The 20105-nt window shown below is 36.7% G+C and overlaps 1 protein-coding gene across 1 annotated transcript; it reads right to left on the bottom strand.

Moving 5' to 3' along the window:
• Positions 1–17409: 17409 nt before the first annotated feature.
• LOC125870111 (lysine-specific demethylase JMJ25-like) lies at positions 17410–19720 on the bottom strand. The gene is made up of 5 exons (XM_049550469.1): positions 19473–19720; positions 18650–18749; positions 18424–18565; positions 18219–18282; positions 17410–18139 (listed from the first exon to the last, which is right to left on the bottom strand). The coding sequence occupies exons 1-5, from the start codon at positions 19718–19720 to the stop codon at positions 17410–17412; spliced, it is 1284 nt and encodes a 427-aa protein (XP_049406426.1).
• Positions 19721–20105: the final 385 nt, after the last annotated feature.

Raw genomic sequence — 20105 nt, forward strand, 5'->3', positions numbered from 1 at the left:
GTAAATATAATAAAGGATTAATTTAGTCAATGAATTAAATTTTCAGAAAATTTGATTTAATTGTTTGGTGTCGTTAATTCTAACACAGGGGGTTAAATAAGATGTAGTGGTAGATTTCGTAATTAAATCGAGGAGTGCAATTACAGATTTTTAGTGAAATAATTTGTAATTTATTGCGATATGGTTAATTCGTTCATTTGAGAATTATTGTCGTAATTGGAAGATCCTGAATATAGCTTCCGTTGTGCCTATTCTAACAAATGGTTTTAGTAGATTTCAGTCTAATCCTGGGCAAGAACATTGGACAATAGTTAAGCATATAATCAAGTACCTGAAAAGGACTAGAAATTACGTGCTTGTTTTCCATCCTGGAAATCTTGTACCTATTGGGTATACAAATTCAGATTTCCAATTATATAGAAATTTCAAGAAAGTCAACCTCAGGATATGTATTTACTCTGGGAGGTGGAGCTGTAATATGGAGGAGTATCAAGCAATCTTGTGTTGTTGATTCCACCATGGAAGCTGAATATGTAGCTGCCTCTGAGGCGGCTAAGGAGGCTGTTTGGCTCGGAAACTTCCTAAAAGAGCTTGGAGTGGTTCCTTCGGTTGAAGCACCAATCACACTTTATTGTAATAGCAGTGGTGCAGTTGATAACTCGAAAGAACCGCGAAGCCATAAAAGGAGTAAGCACATTGAGAGGAAATATCATTTAATTTGTGATATAACTCAAAGGGGTGATGTGAGAGTATTGAAGATTGAATCGAAGAACAATTTGGCGGACCCATTTACAAAAAGGCTTACCTCAGAAGGCTTTTGATAAGCATGTGGAAGAAATGGGTGTTAAAATTGTGAATGCATGGTTATAAGTCTAAGTGGGAGATTGTTGGGATATACTATTAACCATGTAATTGTGTTATAGTAATTTTTATTTAATCCCTTGTAAAGATTTTTTATGTTATTTATTTAATATAATAAAATCTTTGTTTAAATAGATCATTGTGTATATATGTGTGTCCATTGCTTATATAGTAGACAATTTTGTGTATGGAGTATTTTAACTCATACGCGGAAGATTAAAATTGTCTGTGCATATAAGTTATAAATTTATGTTCACGATCAAAGATGAAGTAGGACGAACATCTTGATGATCGTAGCACAAGATTAAATATAATTTGATCTTAATTATGAGAATGGTTAAATTCCAACTTCTTGTGCAAGTACATTTTGTATGTATTGAACGGACCAATCAGAGACATTTATTTATGTTTTGAATATTTATAAATAAATTCTCTAGTCCACTACATGTACTTGTACTCTTAATCTTGATATAATTATTATGATCTATGTAATTTATTTTATTGTTTTAATCTATTAAAAGGTGAGACATTTTGATGAGTCAATAAATTCCTAATAGATTAGATAATGACAAATTACATTAGTGAAATAATAATTAGTTGATAGAACCGTGTCTCGGTCCCGAGTTGAAGACAACCCCTTTATGGTTACTTATAAGTTTTCACGTGAAAACCTTGCAGGTGGATTTTATATCCGTCATGTGAAATAAGTGAAGTAAATATAATAAAGGATTAATTTAGTGTCACACCCCGAGCCTACACCCAAGGCGGGACCGGCACTCGAAGACCATTGTTGTCCCCAAGCGAACCCTTGGCATGGCTTTCTTAACTCAGCGGAAACCTAACTCAACAGAATAACTTAATGCGATGAAAGGTTATAAAACAACCTAACTGATGCATAACATGCCAAAAGGCAACTCATGCCTCAAAATAGAATATTTACATATATACATAGATGAGAGACTCAATACTAACTGATTGACTGACTGTCTATGAAGCCTCTATAACACTGAGATGGATGTTGGGACAGACCCCACAACATCCTGAGAAAACAAAACTAGGAACACAAAATAACAGAGTCCTCCAGAAGGCAAGGAGGCTCACCACTGACTCTGGAGTGCTCAGTTGGATCAACGGTGTGCTGGATGCTGATCCTAGGTACCTGCTGTCACGCCCCGAGCCTACACCCTGGGCGGGACCGACACTCGGAGACCATTGATGGCCCCAAGTGAACCCTTGGCCTGACTTTCTTAACTCAGCGGAAACTTAACTCAACAGCATAACTCAATACAAAGAAAGGTCATAAAATAACTCAACTGATAAAATCTGGCCAAAACGGCAACTCGAGTCTCAAAATAGAATATTTACATATATACATAGATGAGAGACTCAAAACTAACTGACTGACTGTCTATGAAGCCTCTAAAATATTGAGATGGATGTTGGGACAAACCCTGCAACATCCTAACAAAACAAAACTTAAGAACACAAATAATCGAGTCCTCCGAAAAGCAAGGAGGCTCACCACTGACTCTGGAGTGCTCAACTGGATCAACGGCATGCTGGATGCTGATCCTGGGTACCTGCGTCTGCATTATAAGACGATGCAGGCCAACTGGCATCAGTACATGGAATATATGAGTATGCGAGCTGGACCGCTAAACAACAACTTAAGCTTGAAAGGAATACAATAGAGAACTTACCTTGGCTCTGTTCAACTCATGAATAACTGAACTCAATATAAAGCAATGAGACACATGCAATATATATAAAGCTTGTAAAACTATTTAAAAATGACGTAAAAATCATATTTATAATATCATGAAAATACCATGCTTCCTCTCAAAGTCTACTTGTACAATGCATAAATGAAGTCCTATACCCCCATCCACACTAAGTAGAACTTCTCGAGGAACCAAGCTCTTTCTACTGTGGGAGTTCTCTAACCGATAACAACCACTACATGCTTAAGTAGTGATACAACGTTTTACCTCACGTTGCCCAAGGACCATCTTATACCTTGCCGTGATATAGGAAACTAACTTTACCAAGTGGATCTACTAGCTTAACTTTACGTGATCATCTAAAAAGTATGACCCGTTAAGTCCCATGTTGGCTACATGGCTCTTATGGAGATTTGAGTTAATATGAACTCGTGTCCTCAATTCGGTACTCAAGACTACTCCCAAAATTACTTTAGCTTATAAGTGTTTTAAACACATCTTTCTTTAGTTGAGATAATTACTCAAAACTTAGCCCAAAGGCTCTTGAAAACTCTTTCTAAAAAAAACAAATCAAAACCATGTTTTTAATATGATCATTGATGACTCGGGATATTCATACTGCTTAAACATTGATGGTATATCTAGAGACCATACTGTTTAAACATTGATGACATACTCAATTTGTCATACTAATCATGTTTTAGAAACTCTTTCGCAAAACTCATCTTTTATCAAAAAGAGATAGTACTCAACTGCTCAAAACTCTTTTGGAAATCTCAGTTTCCTTTCATCTTAAATGTGAAAACATTTATAAACTTCTTTGGGAAATACTTAGTTCCCTAATAACTTTTGAGAAATGAACTCAACTCTTGACTCTTGACTTATCTCGAAACTCTTGACTTAACTTGAAACTCGATAATCTTTACTTGACTTGAAACTTGAGACTCTTTGCTTGACTTGAAACTCTATACTTGACTTGGAACTCTATACTTAACTTGGAACTCGAGCCTTAAAAAGAAGTTAAAACGTTCAATGAAGACTCTTGGAAAACCTTAAATGCTTGCTTTGACTAGCTTACTTCTAAGCTTGACTTCACTTGACTTTACTTGACTTGGAACCTAACTTCACTTGACTTGGAACCTAACTTCACTCTAAATTGGAATTATGAATTCAAGGTGTTTGATCACATGTTATGGAGGGATTCTTGATGTTTCGACGTACTTTGGAGTGTCGGAAACAACTATGAAACATAGGTATAATACCTACGAACATACATGAGAAAGTGGGGAAGGAATGGGAAAACTTGGCGCTCTGANATGCATGAGAAAGTGGGGAAGGAATGGGAAAACTTGGCGCTCTTGGCGCTCTGAGAGGCGCGGAGCACTAGACCAAAAACTTCAGAGGAGGCCTGCTGGCGCTCTGATGGGCGCGCCGCCCCAAGGGGAAAAGTTCAAAGCTCCTCTTGGGGCGCGCTGACAGGCTTGACGCCCCACCTTTTTTCCAGAAAACTCGACTTTCCTCTCTTGTTTCTCCAACTCTAAACCACCCTAACTTCAAGGGTTTCAACTCCAACACTAAGGATCATAAAATCCCTTAACAAACAAGAGATTCAACTCAAAAACACAATCAAATCATGTACTAAACCGACAAGAACTTCCAACAACACAACCAACAACTTCAACGACACAAACCAACAACACCAACAACACAACCCAACAACTTCAACAACATGACCAATCTTTTCTCAAAAGTAAAATGAGTTTGGTGTGTGGGGGAAAGGATCAACCCATCACTAAGAACTCACATACCTTAATAGGGATCACCCCCGACGAAAATCCACGATGATCTTGACGAATCTTTGCTTCTTCTTCTCCTTTCTCCTCTTCTTCTCCTCCTCTTCTCTTCTCTCAAGAAACCTAACTCTCACTCTTTTAAAATGGGACAAAAATGATCCAAAAATCAGCCTAACACTAATATATAACCAAAAGAGATAGCTAGGGAAAAGACCAAAATGCCCTTAAAATTTCCGGACGGACTTCACTGCCAACTGCCCAACTTTCAAAGAGCATAACTCGCTCATACGAACTCGGAATCAAGTAAACTTGGTGGCGCTGGAAAGATCATTCCACAAGCTTCGCAAACATAACTAGAAATACTCCTAACTCATCTTGAGCTAGGATTTATGACTTCTCAAAGTTGGCCAAAAACTCACTGATTTCCATACTTGGCCAAATTTCCAAAACTTTAAAATTCTTTTCAAAAATGACTATTTCCGATTTTTAAGCCTCTTCATAGTTATTTCAAAATGCCGGATGTTACAATATCTCCCCCTTGGAAACATTCGTCCTCGAATGACGTTACTCTTACTAGGCTAAGGGTGTACATCAACTCAAACACCCAACAAGCAACCATGCAAACACCAACAACAACTACATGCTCACTATAACTCAAAGAGCACTAAGAAGGATATTAGTACCTTAATCTACATTTCTTCCGGACTCAAAGAGATGTGGATATCTCTTCTTCAACAAATTCGTTCTCAACTTGCGAACTTGGCGGTCTAAAATCTGAACAGGAATCTCATCATGACTCCTTTCATGGTTGAAACTTTCAAATATACCCAATCCTCTACTTCGATCTCTAACGCCTTTCTCCTAACAGCAATGTAGGATTCTTGACGACTCTGTGTCATTTTCAACCTCTCTTAAATCACTTTCGCCTTCTTTATAGCTTGATGAACTAACTCTGGTCCTATCAACCCTGCTTCACTAGCTTCAAACCATCCCAACAAGAGATCTACATCCCCTCCCATAAAGAGCCTCATAACGAGTTATCTCGGTGCTAGAATGGTAACTATCGTTGTAAGAAACTCCATGCAAGATAGGTAATCATCTCAATTATCTTTGAAATCAATTCCACAATCCACCTTGATACCTCAAAACACCATCTCCCCTTTGTTCAAAAGCCATCACTGCTTATGAACATTTTGCCCGTAATTCCAACAAGATAGGGTCTGGGTCTTTCTCACCTTCTACTTCTGACACTACTGATAACTCGGCCCCGCTCTCCACTTCTATTCCTACTTCTGCGGAATCTATAAGTCTGACTCCCAAGCGTGCAAGTCTGTGAACATCTTTTGCTAACTCTCTCTTTCCTTCTTCAATATGGGCGGTGCTACCCATAGACAACTTACTTAAGGAATCAGCAACAACATATGCCTTACCAGGGTGATAAAGAAAACTCACGTCATAACCCTTGAATAACTTTAACCACTCTCTTTTTGTCTGAGATTAATCTCATTCTAAGTGAACACATATTGTAGTCTCTTGAGATTGGTGAACACACCCACATGAACATCATACAACAATGACGCCATATCTTCAAAGCAAAACTATAACATCCAACTCTAGCTCATCACATTACACCCCAATTCACCTAAACTCGACTATTGATATCAAATCCATTTTAGATTAAGATACTCAATATGTACTCAAGAACCAAATATCATAACTGGGCGGTAGTAAACTCCTCTTTCCATTCCTGAAAGTCTTCCTCACAAGCTTCAGACCGTTGAAATTTCGTTGTTCTTCCGAGTCAACTTGGTCAATTAAAACCCTTATCTAATAGATCCCTTTAACTGCTCTTTCAACTCTTTCAACTCTGCTAGTGCCATTCTATAAGGCGAAAAAGAGATAGGACAAGTATCTGGAATAAGATCTATGCCGAACTCTATTTCTTTTTCAGGAGGAATTTTGGGTAGATCATCAGGAAAAACTTCTGGAAACTCTCTTACTATAGGAACTGACTGAAAAGGAGGTATCTCAACACTAGAGTCATTAACTCGGACTAAGTGATAGATACTGATACAACCCTTCGAAACTAACTTTCTCGCCTCAAGGTACGAAAAGAAACGACCCTTAGGTACTGTTGAACTACTACTCCACTCTATGACTGGCTCACTAGGTTGCTCAGGTATAACATCAAAGTTCATAGCAACATAAGATATTTCAAAAGATAAACTAGCTCTGGGGGAGCAACTGATGAAGATTGGGCCCTCTTGCCTAGATTTCCACTACCTTGCTTGCTCTTAGGGCACTTCTTCATGAAGTGACCCTCTTGTCCAAACTTAAAACAACATGTCTGGCCATCACGACACTTACCTAGGTGGGTTCTACCACACCTAGCACATGCAGGAGCCTTACTACCCCTTGGTACTATACTGTCTTGAGGATAGGCAAGTCTAGCCCTGAAACTATAGGAATTTCTATTGTACCCATCTTAGTTCTCCGGTGCAAGTGCATTAGCAGATGGTGAAGCAGGTCCCTTCTGTTTCTGTGGGAAGGATGACTGGTTAACATCATTCTTTTGCTGCCTGAACTCGTCCCCTACTATCTTAGCCCTCTTATCCTTAAGCTCTTCTCTATCATTCAACTTATCCTTCTCAACTTGTTGTAAATAGATCATAAATCTTGCTAGGTCAATATCCCATATCAGCATAGCTGCCTTGTCTTCCTTGCTTGACTGACGACACAACCCAACCACATATAAACTCATCCGGCTCTTCATGTCAGCAACCATCTCCGGAGCATAGCGGGAAAGTTGTGTGAACTTCATACTATACTCATGAACACTCATAGACTCTGGATTAAGGGTGAGAAACTCTTTGATCTTTGCCTCTCGCGACTCACGAGGAAAGAAACGCCCCATGAAAGCACTCTCAAACACAACCCTTCTCACTACTGGCGTATCCTCAGCCCTATTCTTTTTCCATTGATCAAATCAGATTCTAGCAACACCCTTCAATTGGTATGCAGCTAGCTCCACCCTCTCCGACTCAGCAACATACATCACATCAAATACCCTTTTAAGCTCCTCAATGAAGTTCTCCGAATTCTCAGTGACACCTGAACCTGTGAAGCTTGGTGGGTTCATCCTTAAGAGTTCACGGATCCTTAAAGTATCAACCACTTCGTGTCGATTATCTCTCTGCCCAACATGATAGGTCGCAACTGGACGAATCTTTGCTTCTTTTTCTCCTTTCTCCTCTTCTTCTCCTCCTCTTCTCTTCTCTCAAGAACCCTAACTCTCACTCTTTTAAAATGGGACAAAAAAGATCCAAAAATCAGCCTAACACTAATATATAACCAAAAGAGATAGCTAGGGAAAAGACCAAAATGCCCTTAAAATTTTCTGATGGACTTCACTGCCAACTGCCCAACTTTCAAAGAGCATAACTCGCTTATACGAACTCAGAATCGAGCAAACTCGGTGGCGCTGGAAAGATCATTCCACAAGATTCACAAACATAACTGGAACTACTCCTAACTCATCCTGAGCTAGGAGTTATGACTTCTCAAAGTTGGCCAAAAACTCACTGATTTCCATACTTAGCCAAATTTCTAAAACTTTAAAATTCTTTCCAAAAATGACTATTTCCAATTTTTAAGCCTCTTCATAGTTATTTCAAAATGCCGGATGTTACACCTGCGTCTGCATCATCATAAGATGCAGGCCAACTGGCATCAGTACATCGAATGTACGAGTATGCGAGCTGGAAAGCTAAACAACAACTTAAGCTTGAAAGGAGTACAAAGGAACTCTTACCTTGGCTCTGTTCAACTCATGAATAACCGAACTCAATATAAAGCAATAAGACACATGCAATATATATAAAACTTGTAAAAGAGTGTAAACAACTTAGTTCGTTAAGGATAAAGCAATAACAAACTCAACTTTACTTATATAAAAGTAATATAACTTTAGTGGGAGATTCTTTAACCGACAACCACCACTATGAGCCCTAGTGATGATACAATGTTTTACCTCACATTGCCCAAGGACCATCCTATACCTTGCCGTGATATAGGACCTTACTTAACTTAGTGGATCCACTAGCTTAATCTTACGTGATCATCTAAAAAGAATGACCCGTTAAGTCCCATGTTTGGCTACATGGTTCTTATGGAGAGTTGAGTTAAGATGAACTCGCGTCCCCAATTAAGTGCTCAATACTACTCCCAAAATACTTTAGCTCATAAGTGTTTTAAACATATATTTCTTTAGTTTGAGATGATTGCTCAAAGCTTAGCCCAAAGGCTCTCTTGGAAAACATAGTTCCTTTCTTACTCAAATGTAAAAATATTTATAAACTTCTTTGGGGAATACATAGTTCCCTAGTAACTCTTGAGAAAAAGAACTCAACTCTATACTCTTTACTTTGCTTGAAACTTGAGCCTTAAAACGAAGTTTAGACGTTTAGTAAAGACTCTTGAAGAAAAAGCTTTAAAAACTTGCTTTGACTTGCTTCTTAACTTTGCCTAACTTTTCCTTGAATTGGATTATGGATTCAAGGTTCATGATTTGTGATAGGAAAGGTCTCTTGATGTTTATGAATAGTTTCAATTAGCTAAACTTGAGAAAATTTACGAAAACACCGTCTTGGAACAAGTCCGCAACGCGGAGATGCTCCCAAATAAAAGCTCGCGAAATTGATTTTGAAACAGTGGAGTCCGCGTCTTGTCCGCAACACGGAGCAGATTTTTGTTCACAGAGGGAACAAGTCCGCAACGCGGACTTGTTTCATGCAAGCTGCCCTACTTTTCTCCTTCACTTTTCCAAACACTTGGGATCATTAAAATCCTTAATATACAATAGATTCAACTCGGAATTCCATCCGGAAACATGTACGAAATCAACAAGAAACTTCAACACAACCACAAGAATTCAACAAACACAACCAATCTTTTTCTCGAAAAGTAAAACGAGTTTGGTGTGTGGGGGAATGAACCAACCCAACACTATGATCTCACATATCTTAATAGGGATCACCCCCGACGAAATCCACGACTATCTTGACAAACTTAGCTTCCTTCTCTTTCTCCTCTTCTTTCTCTCTTCACTCACAACCCTAACACTCACTTTTTAAAAAGGAAATACTGATTTAAAATCAGCTGGGACCCTTAATATAACCAAAATAAATGGTTAGGGAAAAGACTAAAATACCCTTACAAATTCGGGTGAACTTTCCTATGCCAACAACCCAACTTCCAAAGGGCATAACTCACTCATACAAGCTCGGAATAGAGCAAACTCAGCGACGTTGGAAAGATCATTCCAAGGGATTTGCAAACATAACTGTAAATACACTTAAATCATCTTGATCTAGGAGTTATGACTGTTTGAAGTTGACCAAAAACTCACTTTTTTTCCCACACTTGACTAAATTTCCAGATTTTGAATTCTTCCCAAAAATGACTATTTCCAATTTCAAGCTTCTTCATAATTATTTCAAATTGCAAGATGTCACATTTAGTCAATGAAGTAAATTTTCAGAAAATTTGATTTAATTGATTGGTGTCGATAATTCAAACATGGGGGTTAAATAAGATGTAGTGGTAGATTTCAAAATTAAATCGAGGAGTGCAATTACAGATTTTTAGTGGAATAATTTGTAATTTATTGCGATATGGTTAATTTGTTCATTTGAGAATTATTGTCGTAGTTGGAAGATCCTGAATATAGCTTCCGTTGTGCCTATTCTAACAAATGGTTTTAGTATATTTCAGTCTAATCCTGGGCAAGAACATTGGACAACAGTTAAGCATATAATCAAGTACCTGAAAAGGACTAGAAATTACATGCTTGTTTTCCATCCTGGAAATTTTGTACCTATTGGGTATACAGATTCAGATTTCCAATTAGATAGAGATTCAAGAAAGTCAACCTCAGGATATGTATTTACTTTGGGAGGTGGAGCTGTAATATGGAGGAGTATCAAGCAATCTTGTGTTGTTGATTCCACCATGGAAGCTGAATATGTAGCTGCCTCTGAGGCGGCTAAGGAGGCTGTTTGGCTTGGAAACTTCCTGAAAGAGCTTGGAGTGGTTCCTTCGGTTGAAGCACCAATCACACTTTATTGTGATAGCAGTGGTGCAGTTGATAACTCGAAAGAACCGCGAAGCCATAAAAGGAGTAAGCACATTGAGAGGAAATATCATTTGATTTGTGATATAACTCAAAGGGGTGATGTGAGAGTATTGAAGATTGAATCGAAGAACAATTTGGCAGACCCATTTACAAAAGGCTTACCTCAGAAGGCTTTTGATAAGCATGTGGAAGAAATGGGTGTTAAAATTGTGAATGCATGGTTATAAGTCTAAGTGGGAGATTGTTGGGATATACTATTAACCATGTAATTGTGTTATAGTAATTTTTATTTAATCCCTTGTAAAGATTTTTTATGTTATTTATTTAATATAATAAAATCTTTGTTTAAATAGATCATTGTGTATATATGTGTGTCCATTGCTTATATAGTAGACAATTTTGTGTATGGAGTATTTTAACTCATACGCGGAAGATTAAAATTGTCGGTGCATATAAGTTATAAATTTATGTTCACGATTAAAGATGAAGTAGGACGAACATCTTGATGATCGCAGCACAAGATTAAATATAATTTGATCTTAATTATGAGAATGGTTAAATTCCAACTTCTTGTGCAAGTACATTTTGTATGTATTGAACGGACCAATTAGAGACATTTATTTATGTTTTGAATATTTATAAATAAATTCTCTAGTCCACTACATGTACTTATACTCTTAATCTTGATATAATTATTATGATCTATGTAATTTATTTTATTATTTTAATCTATTAAATGAGACATTTTGATGAGTCAATAAATTCCTAATAGATTAGATAATGACAAATTACATTAGTGAAATAATAATTAGTTGATAGAACCGTGTCTCGGTCCCGAGTTGAAGACAACCCCTTTATGGTTACTTATAAGTTTTCACGTGAAAATCCTGTAGGTGGATTTTATATCCTTCATGTGAAATAAGTTAAGTAAATATAATAAAGGATTAATTTAGTCAATGAATTAAATTTTCAGAAAATTTGACTTAATTGATTGGTGTCGATAATTCAAACATGGGGGGTTAAATAAGATGTAGTGGTAGATTTCGAAATTAAATCGAGGAGTGCAATTACTGATTTTAGTAGAATAATTTGTAATTTATTACGATATGGTTAATTCGTTCATTTGAGAATTATTGTCGTAATTGGAAGCCTCTATTAAATAAATCTGCGGTCCCTACTATGCCTGATTAATTGACCAAGTTTGAAAAGAATGCCAAATTAATTTTATTGTTGATCTTCTTTAAATGATGAATTATTTGAGAGTCAAATATCGAGTTAATGGCAAAAATGTTTGGCCTTAAATGGATGAAAACATTTTTTGTATTAATCTCAATTTATTCTCATTTTGAATGATCCTCTTGATTGCTCATTAAAGCTGAAATTTATTTGGTTTTTCCTATTCATTCTGGAGTTGGAAAACTAGTATAAATAGGTTGGATGTGGCATGAAAGAGATCATCCTTTAAAACAAGTAATACTTGCCCACACAAGTAACTTGGTAGTAACAATCAATCAGGAAATAGGAGAAGATCGTAGCTCTGGATCCTTGGCATCTAGACGACTTTTGTAGAAGTTTCAACAAGTTAGTCTTCTTCTAAATTCGTTCATGTTATATTGTTTAGTCTACTTGTAAGATTTGTGATCCTGAATATAGCTTCCATTGTGCCTATTCTAACAGATGGGTCATTGTTGATGATCTGCATGAGAGATGCACAGAAGAAGGAGAAAAAAAATGATTAACATCTCAAGTTTAAATCTTGGATTGGCGTCTAAATTCTTACCATCGATTGATGCAAGGAAGGCAAAATGTTTTATCTTTGCAGTTGGAACAACACACAACTCTCTCTTTGTCACTCTTCTTACACTGATGACATATTTTAGATTTCCTGCTGTTTTCTCCATCACTGGAAAAACTCATTTTCTTCCTCTTCGTATTCGTCTTCTCCATTGAATTATCAACTTTTTGTTCATCACTAGTGCTGATATCCATATCTGATTATTCTTTTTTCTTGTTTTCCATTTTGTCTTTCAACAAAAGTTTTCAGCTGCACTTCTACTCTTGTATGTCTTACTAGCCTCTATCTTAGGTTTTATCTGAAAAATGTTATAAATAAATACACTCCAGATGCTGACGTGACACAAAGAGCGTGCTAAGGTGGTGCAAATAGTGTTCTAAGGTGGTGCAAAGAGCTTGCTCACTCTCTTGAACACATGTGAGGGGAAAAAAATAACTTAAAATTTGATTAATATTGACACATTTCATTTTTAATTGAACATTTTATAATTACATTATATACATAATGAATTAACATTAAAAGTTAAGGTTATATCTTTTAGGGATAAGGCACAAGTATCCCCTAGACTATGACCGAAATCCCAGAGACACACCTTAACTAAACTAAGGTCCTATTACCCCTGAGCTTATTTTTTTGTAATTTTGTACACCTTTTGTCTTACGTGGCACACTCCGTGACTCCACGCAATTGAGGCGCGTGAGAGATACTTGGATGCCACGTAAGTAAAAAAGGTGCACAAAATTACAAAAAAAAAAATGGGTTCAGGGGGTAATAGGACCTTAGTTTAGTTAAAGTGTGTCTCTGAGATTTCGGTCATAGTCTAGGAGGGTAGTTGTACATTTTTCCTATCTTTTAAATTATTTTAATTTATTTCTTTATGTGGCACTACTATAAATAGAAATAAAATCAATTCAAAGATAGCAGATTAAAGAGAGGCATAAAATGCACATCCTTAGCTTCATTCAACACCCACTACAAAAAAACTGTGAATTACATAGGCATTTTTCTGGGGTTTAGTATGAAAATTCGCAGGAAACTTATTTTTCTGCAAATTTTCATACTAATTTTCAGGAAAATCCCCATGTAATTCACAGTTTTCTTGTAGTGTACCCCAGTGGCGGACGTATGTTATGAGTTATGGGTGCTTAAGCACCCATTGCCTTTTATAATAAACTCTATTATTTACCTATCATATTTAATCATTTATTCAAATATATTAACTAAGCACCCATAACATATAGCAATTTTCAAACTAAAATAATTGAGCACCCATGATATAAAATTTCTGGATCCGCCACTGTGTACCTCTGCCTTCTAATTATGTTTTTTTGTAATATGAAATGTTATAATGTGAACAGTCAGAATTAATTTCTTTTTCTTTCCTTAATTTATCTGTGTTATGAACTAATCATCCTAAACTAGTTGTATTTTGGACGTGAATTTAACTTGAAAATGAAATTTGCAAATTTTGTGAGTGAAACCATTATTTCAACTTCAAATTAACTAAGAATTCCTCTAGGAAGCAAAGGCAAGAGTAAAGTCTATTGATTCACTAGTTTGCTAACCTATTTGTCGACACTATAACCAGAATAGGGCTGTGGACTTAAAACCACCCCACTTCTAAAGTCGAGAAGAAAGTTAAACAACTGTAAATTGTGACAACAGAAGAAAAGACTTAGTAACAACTAGGGGAATAAAGACTTGAGGTTGGACCATTTTTTCAACAAGTCATCCATCTGCACTTCTGTTGTTACCAATTCATTGCTGATGCTTTCTATCTTGCCAGCTTTTTCTTGAGATAGCAACAAGATGTTTTGAGATTCTCGAGACCGTTCTTGTCGTTCATCCATGATTTCTTTCTGCATGGTCCTTATATCTTGAAGTCGTTCTTCCAACTCTCGAGCTTCTTCCTCCTTTTTCTCATACTTCGCCTTCAACTTTGTATCTGATCTAATCCAATCATCCAGTTTTTTCATGTCCTCTTCAAAGTCGGTGAAGAACTCCTGGCAACTTGACTTGGATCGTGCCAAGTCCCTACATTTCTTAACCATGAAAGGGAATTCATACTTGAGGCTTCGCAATTGCTTGGCTTGTTCATCGCTCAACAATGATGAGGGATTATCACTTAATGCAACAATTGCATCATGCACTTCCTTTTCTTTTGTCAGGTCATCAGCAAATACCGACAAAGGCAGTCTGATGGAGCATTCATATATCAACTTTGCATGAATTTGTGCTGAAGAAGTGGTACTGTTGATCTGGAGGCCTGATTGTTGCCTGGGATGCTGCTCTTGTAAAGACTTCAAGAATGACTGAACGGTGTGGAAAGTTGATTCAACGTCCTGATCTATATTGATGATCGCTTGACTAGGAACCAACGTGCTTTCTTGAGCCTGACAATATAAAGCATACTTTTACATACATAAATTTCTATGAGAATAACAAGGTAAAGTTAAAGGAGAAATATAATGATATCAGTTGTTGATGGAGTATAAACCTTGTTTGGTGAAAGAACTGGAGGTGGAGAATACAGGATAAGTTGAGCAGTTCTTGATGGATCTTCTCTGTTGGCAGCCATGCTACTGGATGGATCTTCCGAAACGGAAGAAGATTTTGGCATACTTGGTACTGGCATAGCCTAGAAAAGTAGAAATGAAAAATAAATAAATAAAACAAGCCAAAGAATGAAGTTTGACATAGAAATGAAACCTGTTGGGACTGTGGCTCACATTTATAGTTTTGCTGATCGAACTTGATAAGCATAGTTCTGTACCGATGCCTGCTTCAGAGTTCCTATTTGCATCCACGGAAGGAAAACAAAAGTTAGAAGAAATGTGAAACAAGGGTACTTAGCATTCTGCAGTGCACTAGAAGCAATGCCATCACCTCTTTATATGATATTGGTTGACTTGACGCGTAGTTAAGAAAGAAAGAACACTTTCGAAACTCGTGTTGTATAATAAGTCACAGATATTTGTATGGTAATTAATAAAATGGAATTTTGATAGTTAAAAATAGTTTCTAAATATTGAAAGATGTCATTCTTCTGGGGACCGACTAAAAAGGAGAGTGTGCGACACAAGTTGGATCAGAGGAAGAGTTCCCAACTGATTTTTTCGCTCAACTACCATATTTTACCTTTTGTCTTTAAATGGTTATGTCATATGTGTTCCGACAGAAGATAGAAGCATGTCTAGAACAGAAACACCAGATGATAACAAATTAAAATAAGGAGCAGAAATCTTACAATACTGTCTTCTCCAAAAGATTCACTGCTTTGCTCATTGTTTGAACAATAATTTTCTTTACCTGAAGTGGCACAAGAAGAATTTAGTAATCTTTACGCATGCAAACACTGTTTTTTGCATATTGTAAAACTTTAACATGTAATGAGAACATAGTATTGTCATGCTACATGCTATACAGTGGTGCTCTTTTCCATTAAAATCCACATTTATTGATATTCTCTAGACCATAATTTTGAGGAAAAGAACACATATGCTTAAGAGGAGCAGAAGCAAAAAAGAAGTCATATACCCCAAACTTGTCTTTCCTAGAATCATGATTTCTGGGAAGTTTGCGAAGCTCCTCAGTCAAACGGATGCACTCATTCACATTTTCAGCAGAAATAAAATCAAGAGCGACGTTGATAAAGGGCTGTAAAAGATGAACACACAGGAAGTCACTGAGCTGAGCTTATAAAAGTACTAGATTTATGGTGCACTAAGTTAACATCTTACTATAGTAAATCATATCAGTGCAGGAAAATAAATCCAAAAGAAGAACAGGCCTACGAAATGATGTGTACTTGGAGAAAATGAAGATATAGTTATCCATGTAAGAAAAGAGACATTCTTTTTTAACGGACTAAAAAACAAAGTAAGACAAACAAATTGAAACGGAGAGAGTATTAAAGGCTGGGATATAAAAGAAAACATTGCTGGAAAAGAAAAGAAAATGATGGCTCTATATATGTGCTACTTGACTTCCCTAGTACTACAAAAAATTGCTATAAAAAAGAATGATAGGATGGCGTGGGATAAAGACATGAACTAAATGCATACCTTTAAATTTCTAACTTGATGAGGACATCCGGCAGGAACAAAAACAGCTTCACCTAATTTTTGAACAAAAGTCCATGGTTCAATGCCTGTAAAAGGAAATGAAAGCATAGTGAAAAAGAGACATGCAAGGAAATAGCAACAAATAAGAGAAAAAGATAACCATATTCTTCCTTTAGCCTCCTTTTATGCTCAACGCTCAAGTAGAAACTTTTATCCCAAATGGGATGAACAACCTGTGATGGAAAACATATATTGGAGTTTATCAACTTTTCATTGTAACTTTGGGTAGCTAGGAGATGTAATTTGTGAACCATAACATAGCTAAAATTGTTACCGGTGGAAACAGTGAGCCTATGTGCCTAAATTCCCTGAAGTGCTTCCTGAGATATTCCTCCAATTTAGGAACGTCTTGCCTCCTAAAAACATCCCATAGAGCATCATCATCTGCTTCTTCAAATCCTTCAGACCTATCTGTTTCACAATCAGCTGTTACACTCAGGACAGATTTTCCATTTACATTAGGTATGTTAGTCTTAATGCTCTCATGCATCCTGTTAGCATCAGCTACAAATTCCCTCTGATCCCGTGCTTTGTGAATCTGTCTCAACTTCTCTATGGCCACGAGCTGTTCAACCTTTGGAACCACTGCTTCAGTGTGCATCAATACGTTGACCTAAAACATGCATAATTTGAAAGAAAATAAGACCTTAAGCATGAACTTAGATATGCCTTTTTTGTAAGTTTTTTAATGTAACTTTGTCCTAAATGGCATGTTAATATTTCCGAGTATCTAGATTTCTACAGTAACAGCAGCTTTTTACACTACAGCTGAAGGAGCCAAACATACCGTATCAGTCAGAGCATAGTGTAGTTTGGTGACCGAGTCTCCACGTCCAAGCTCCTTAGGAAAACCATAAGCAATGTGTACCTTGTAAAGGTTGAGTACGTGCTGGAAACAAAACACGTAATTAATGAAGGCAGAAAGCGTATTAAAGAGAGTTGGAGAGAAAACAACAAGACTTCTATATGAACAGAACTCAAGTTATCTAAATAAACAATAAGTGCTCAAATAATAGATGACTAGACGAACCATGCACCAATTGGAGCAATTTAAGATATCAACAGCCTTCATGGTTTGTCGACAGGCACTCCATATTACCGTAGGCTCCCAGCTCAATCGCAATGCTCTATCATGAACGTCAGTTACAATAACTGGTTCACCCTTGGAAAAAGAGAACCGGAAATGCATTGAATTTGTGCTCTGAATATCCACAGCTGCTGGGGAGAATAAGTAATTATCACTAGAATTTTCCCGAGCAGCTGCCTTACGTACCTTGGGACCAGAAGTACTAGGTTCCCCCTTTGATTTTGAACTGTAGTGGTCCAGTGCTGAATCTACATGCAAGTTACATTTTTGAGCTATTTCCTTAGCTCTCAGTAACAACTCGAATATCAGTAACTCAGAAAATAGACACCTCAAATATAATGTTCCTTCACTACAGCCTCCCATATCTTTTGGTGGGCAAGAAATGGCACCATTTTCCATGGGTTTCCATTTAGATTCCATAGCGACCTCGGTTTGATCCCTTGTTATAACTTCAGCCATTCCAGGCAAATAACTTGGTCCATTGTCAATATTTTGCATCCTCACCTCGGATGCATCTGCTTGCAAGTTGCCATTCCGTAATTCTTTGCAACAAGTAAGGCAAAGTTTATAGGAACAACTAGAACAACTCCGATGAAAGTCAACAATAAAAGCACTGCAATAGTTGCTGCAAAATAACAGATGACATTCATTATTCAGTGAACTTATCAAATAATTGCAGTCTTAAGAGAAATGTGAATGCTCACCAATAAATGGACTTGTTCTTCTCATTTTCTGCTTTGTGTGTATTAACCTCAAAATCTGGAAATACTGCCCAAAGAAAGAAAAATGATACTAAATGAACACATTGAGCTACTTCACTTTTGATTATGTAGAGTCACTCACATTAATAATGACGACCTATTAAAGGAATCTATAACCTTCTTACTATCGAATAGAGAAATTTAATACCTCCAATCTGATACTCCATCGGCTTTTCAATCATTTGCTCTGTATTGAGTTGTTCCAAAGCAGGCAAAAGTGCGCGTACTATGTATTTAGAGTAGACGATTTTTTCTTCATCAGTGCACTTCACATCTACATTCAACAAATCCTGTATTGCAAACAAGAGAACCACTCAATTTGTGAAAGTTTTAGAGCAATCATCAGACAATGAGAAGAATTGAAAGAATCCTACTTTCGGTAGCTCCTGTAACAGCAAACATTCTTTACAGTTGCAAAGGTTACGACATACAGGGCAAGCACTTAAGAAGGCCTCTTCTGGTATCCAAGGGTACCTACAAAGTGGACAAATAGAAAGCTAATAACTGATAACATATTTTGCAGTAATAAAGGATGGCTAAGCATCAGAAACAATCATTAGCAAATACTACCAGCGACTAAAAGCACACAAGTATTTAGCAAAACTAGGGATGTAACTGGGCAGGACGCGAAAGGGTGAGCCTTAACTTGCTAAAGTTTTTGACCATCCTGTCCTTCTCTGCCCCATTTAGCCTTAACTTGCAAAAATTTTCCACAATTTTGCCTAGTGTGCCCCGCCTCATTGCCAATTTTGCAAATGATTATCCCACATATCATCAAAAACTCTCAAAATGATATTCAAATATTCTATTCCCTCCAAAAAGTAGGAGTAATATGCCTACATCTTCAAAACTGTATCTTTGGCCAAAAGAATCTCAATCAAGTCCCCTCGTGATGAGGAAGATTAACATCTCAAGTTTAAATCCTAGATCGGCATCTAAATTCTAACCATCGATTGATTCAAGGTAGGCAAAATGTTTTATCTTTACAAAAAAAATCTCAATCAAGTCCCGCTCGTGATGAGGAAGATTAACATCTCAAGTTTAAATCCTAGATCGACATCTAAATTCTAACCATCGATTGATTCAAGGTAGGCAAAATGGTTTATCTTTACAAAAAAAATCTCAATCAAGTCCCCCTCGTGATGAGGAAGATTAACATCTCAAGTTTAAATCCTTGTTCGGTTTCTAAATTCTTACCATCGTTCGATGCAAGGAAGGCAAAATGTTTTATCTTTACAGTTGGAACAACACACAAGTCTGTCTTTGTCACTCTTCTTACACTGATGACACATTTTAGACTTCCCTCTCTTTCTGTGGTTTTCCGCATCACTAGAAAAACTCATTTTCTTCCTCTTCTTATTCGTCATCTCCATTGAATTATCAACTTTTTCTTCATCTCCAGTGCTGATATCCATATCAGATGATTCTTTTTCCTTGTTTTCCATTTTCTCTTTCAACAAAAAATTTCAGCTGCACTTCTACTCTTTTCTGTCTGACTAGCCGCAATCTTAGGTTTTGTCTGAAAAATGTTATAAATAAATACACTCACAGATGCTGACGTGACACAAAGAGCGTGCTGAGGTGGCACAAAGAGCGTGCTCACTCTCTTGAACACATGTGAGGGGCAAAAAAATAACTTAAAATCTGATTAATATTGACACATGTCATTTTTAATTGCACATTTTATAATTACATTATACACATGATTAATTAGCATTAAAAGTTAAGGTTATATCTTTTAAATTTATTTCTTTATGTGGCGCTATTATAAAAAGAAATAAAATTAATTCAAAAATATCAGAATAAGGAGAGTCATAAAATGCACGTCCT

Source organism: Solanum stenotomum, chromosome 7 (genome assembly GCF_019186545.1).
Source record: "Solanum stenotomum isolate F172 chromosome 7, ASM1918654v1, whole genome shotgun sequence".
NCBI lineage: Eukaryota > Viridiplantae > Streptophyta > Magnoliopsida > Solanales > Solanaceae > Solanum > Solanum stenotomum.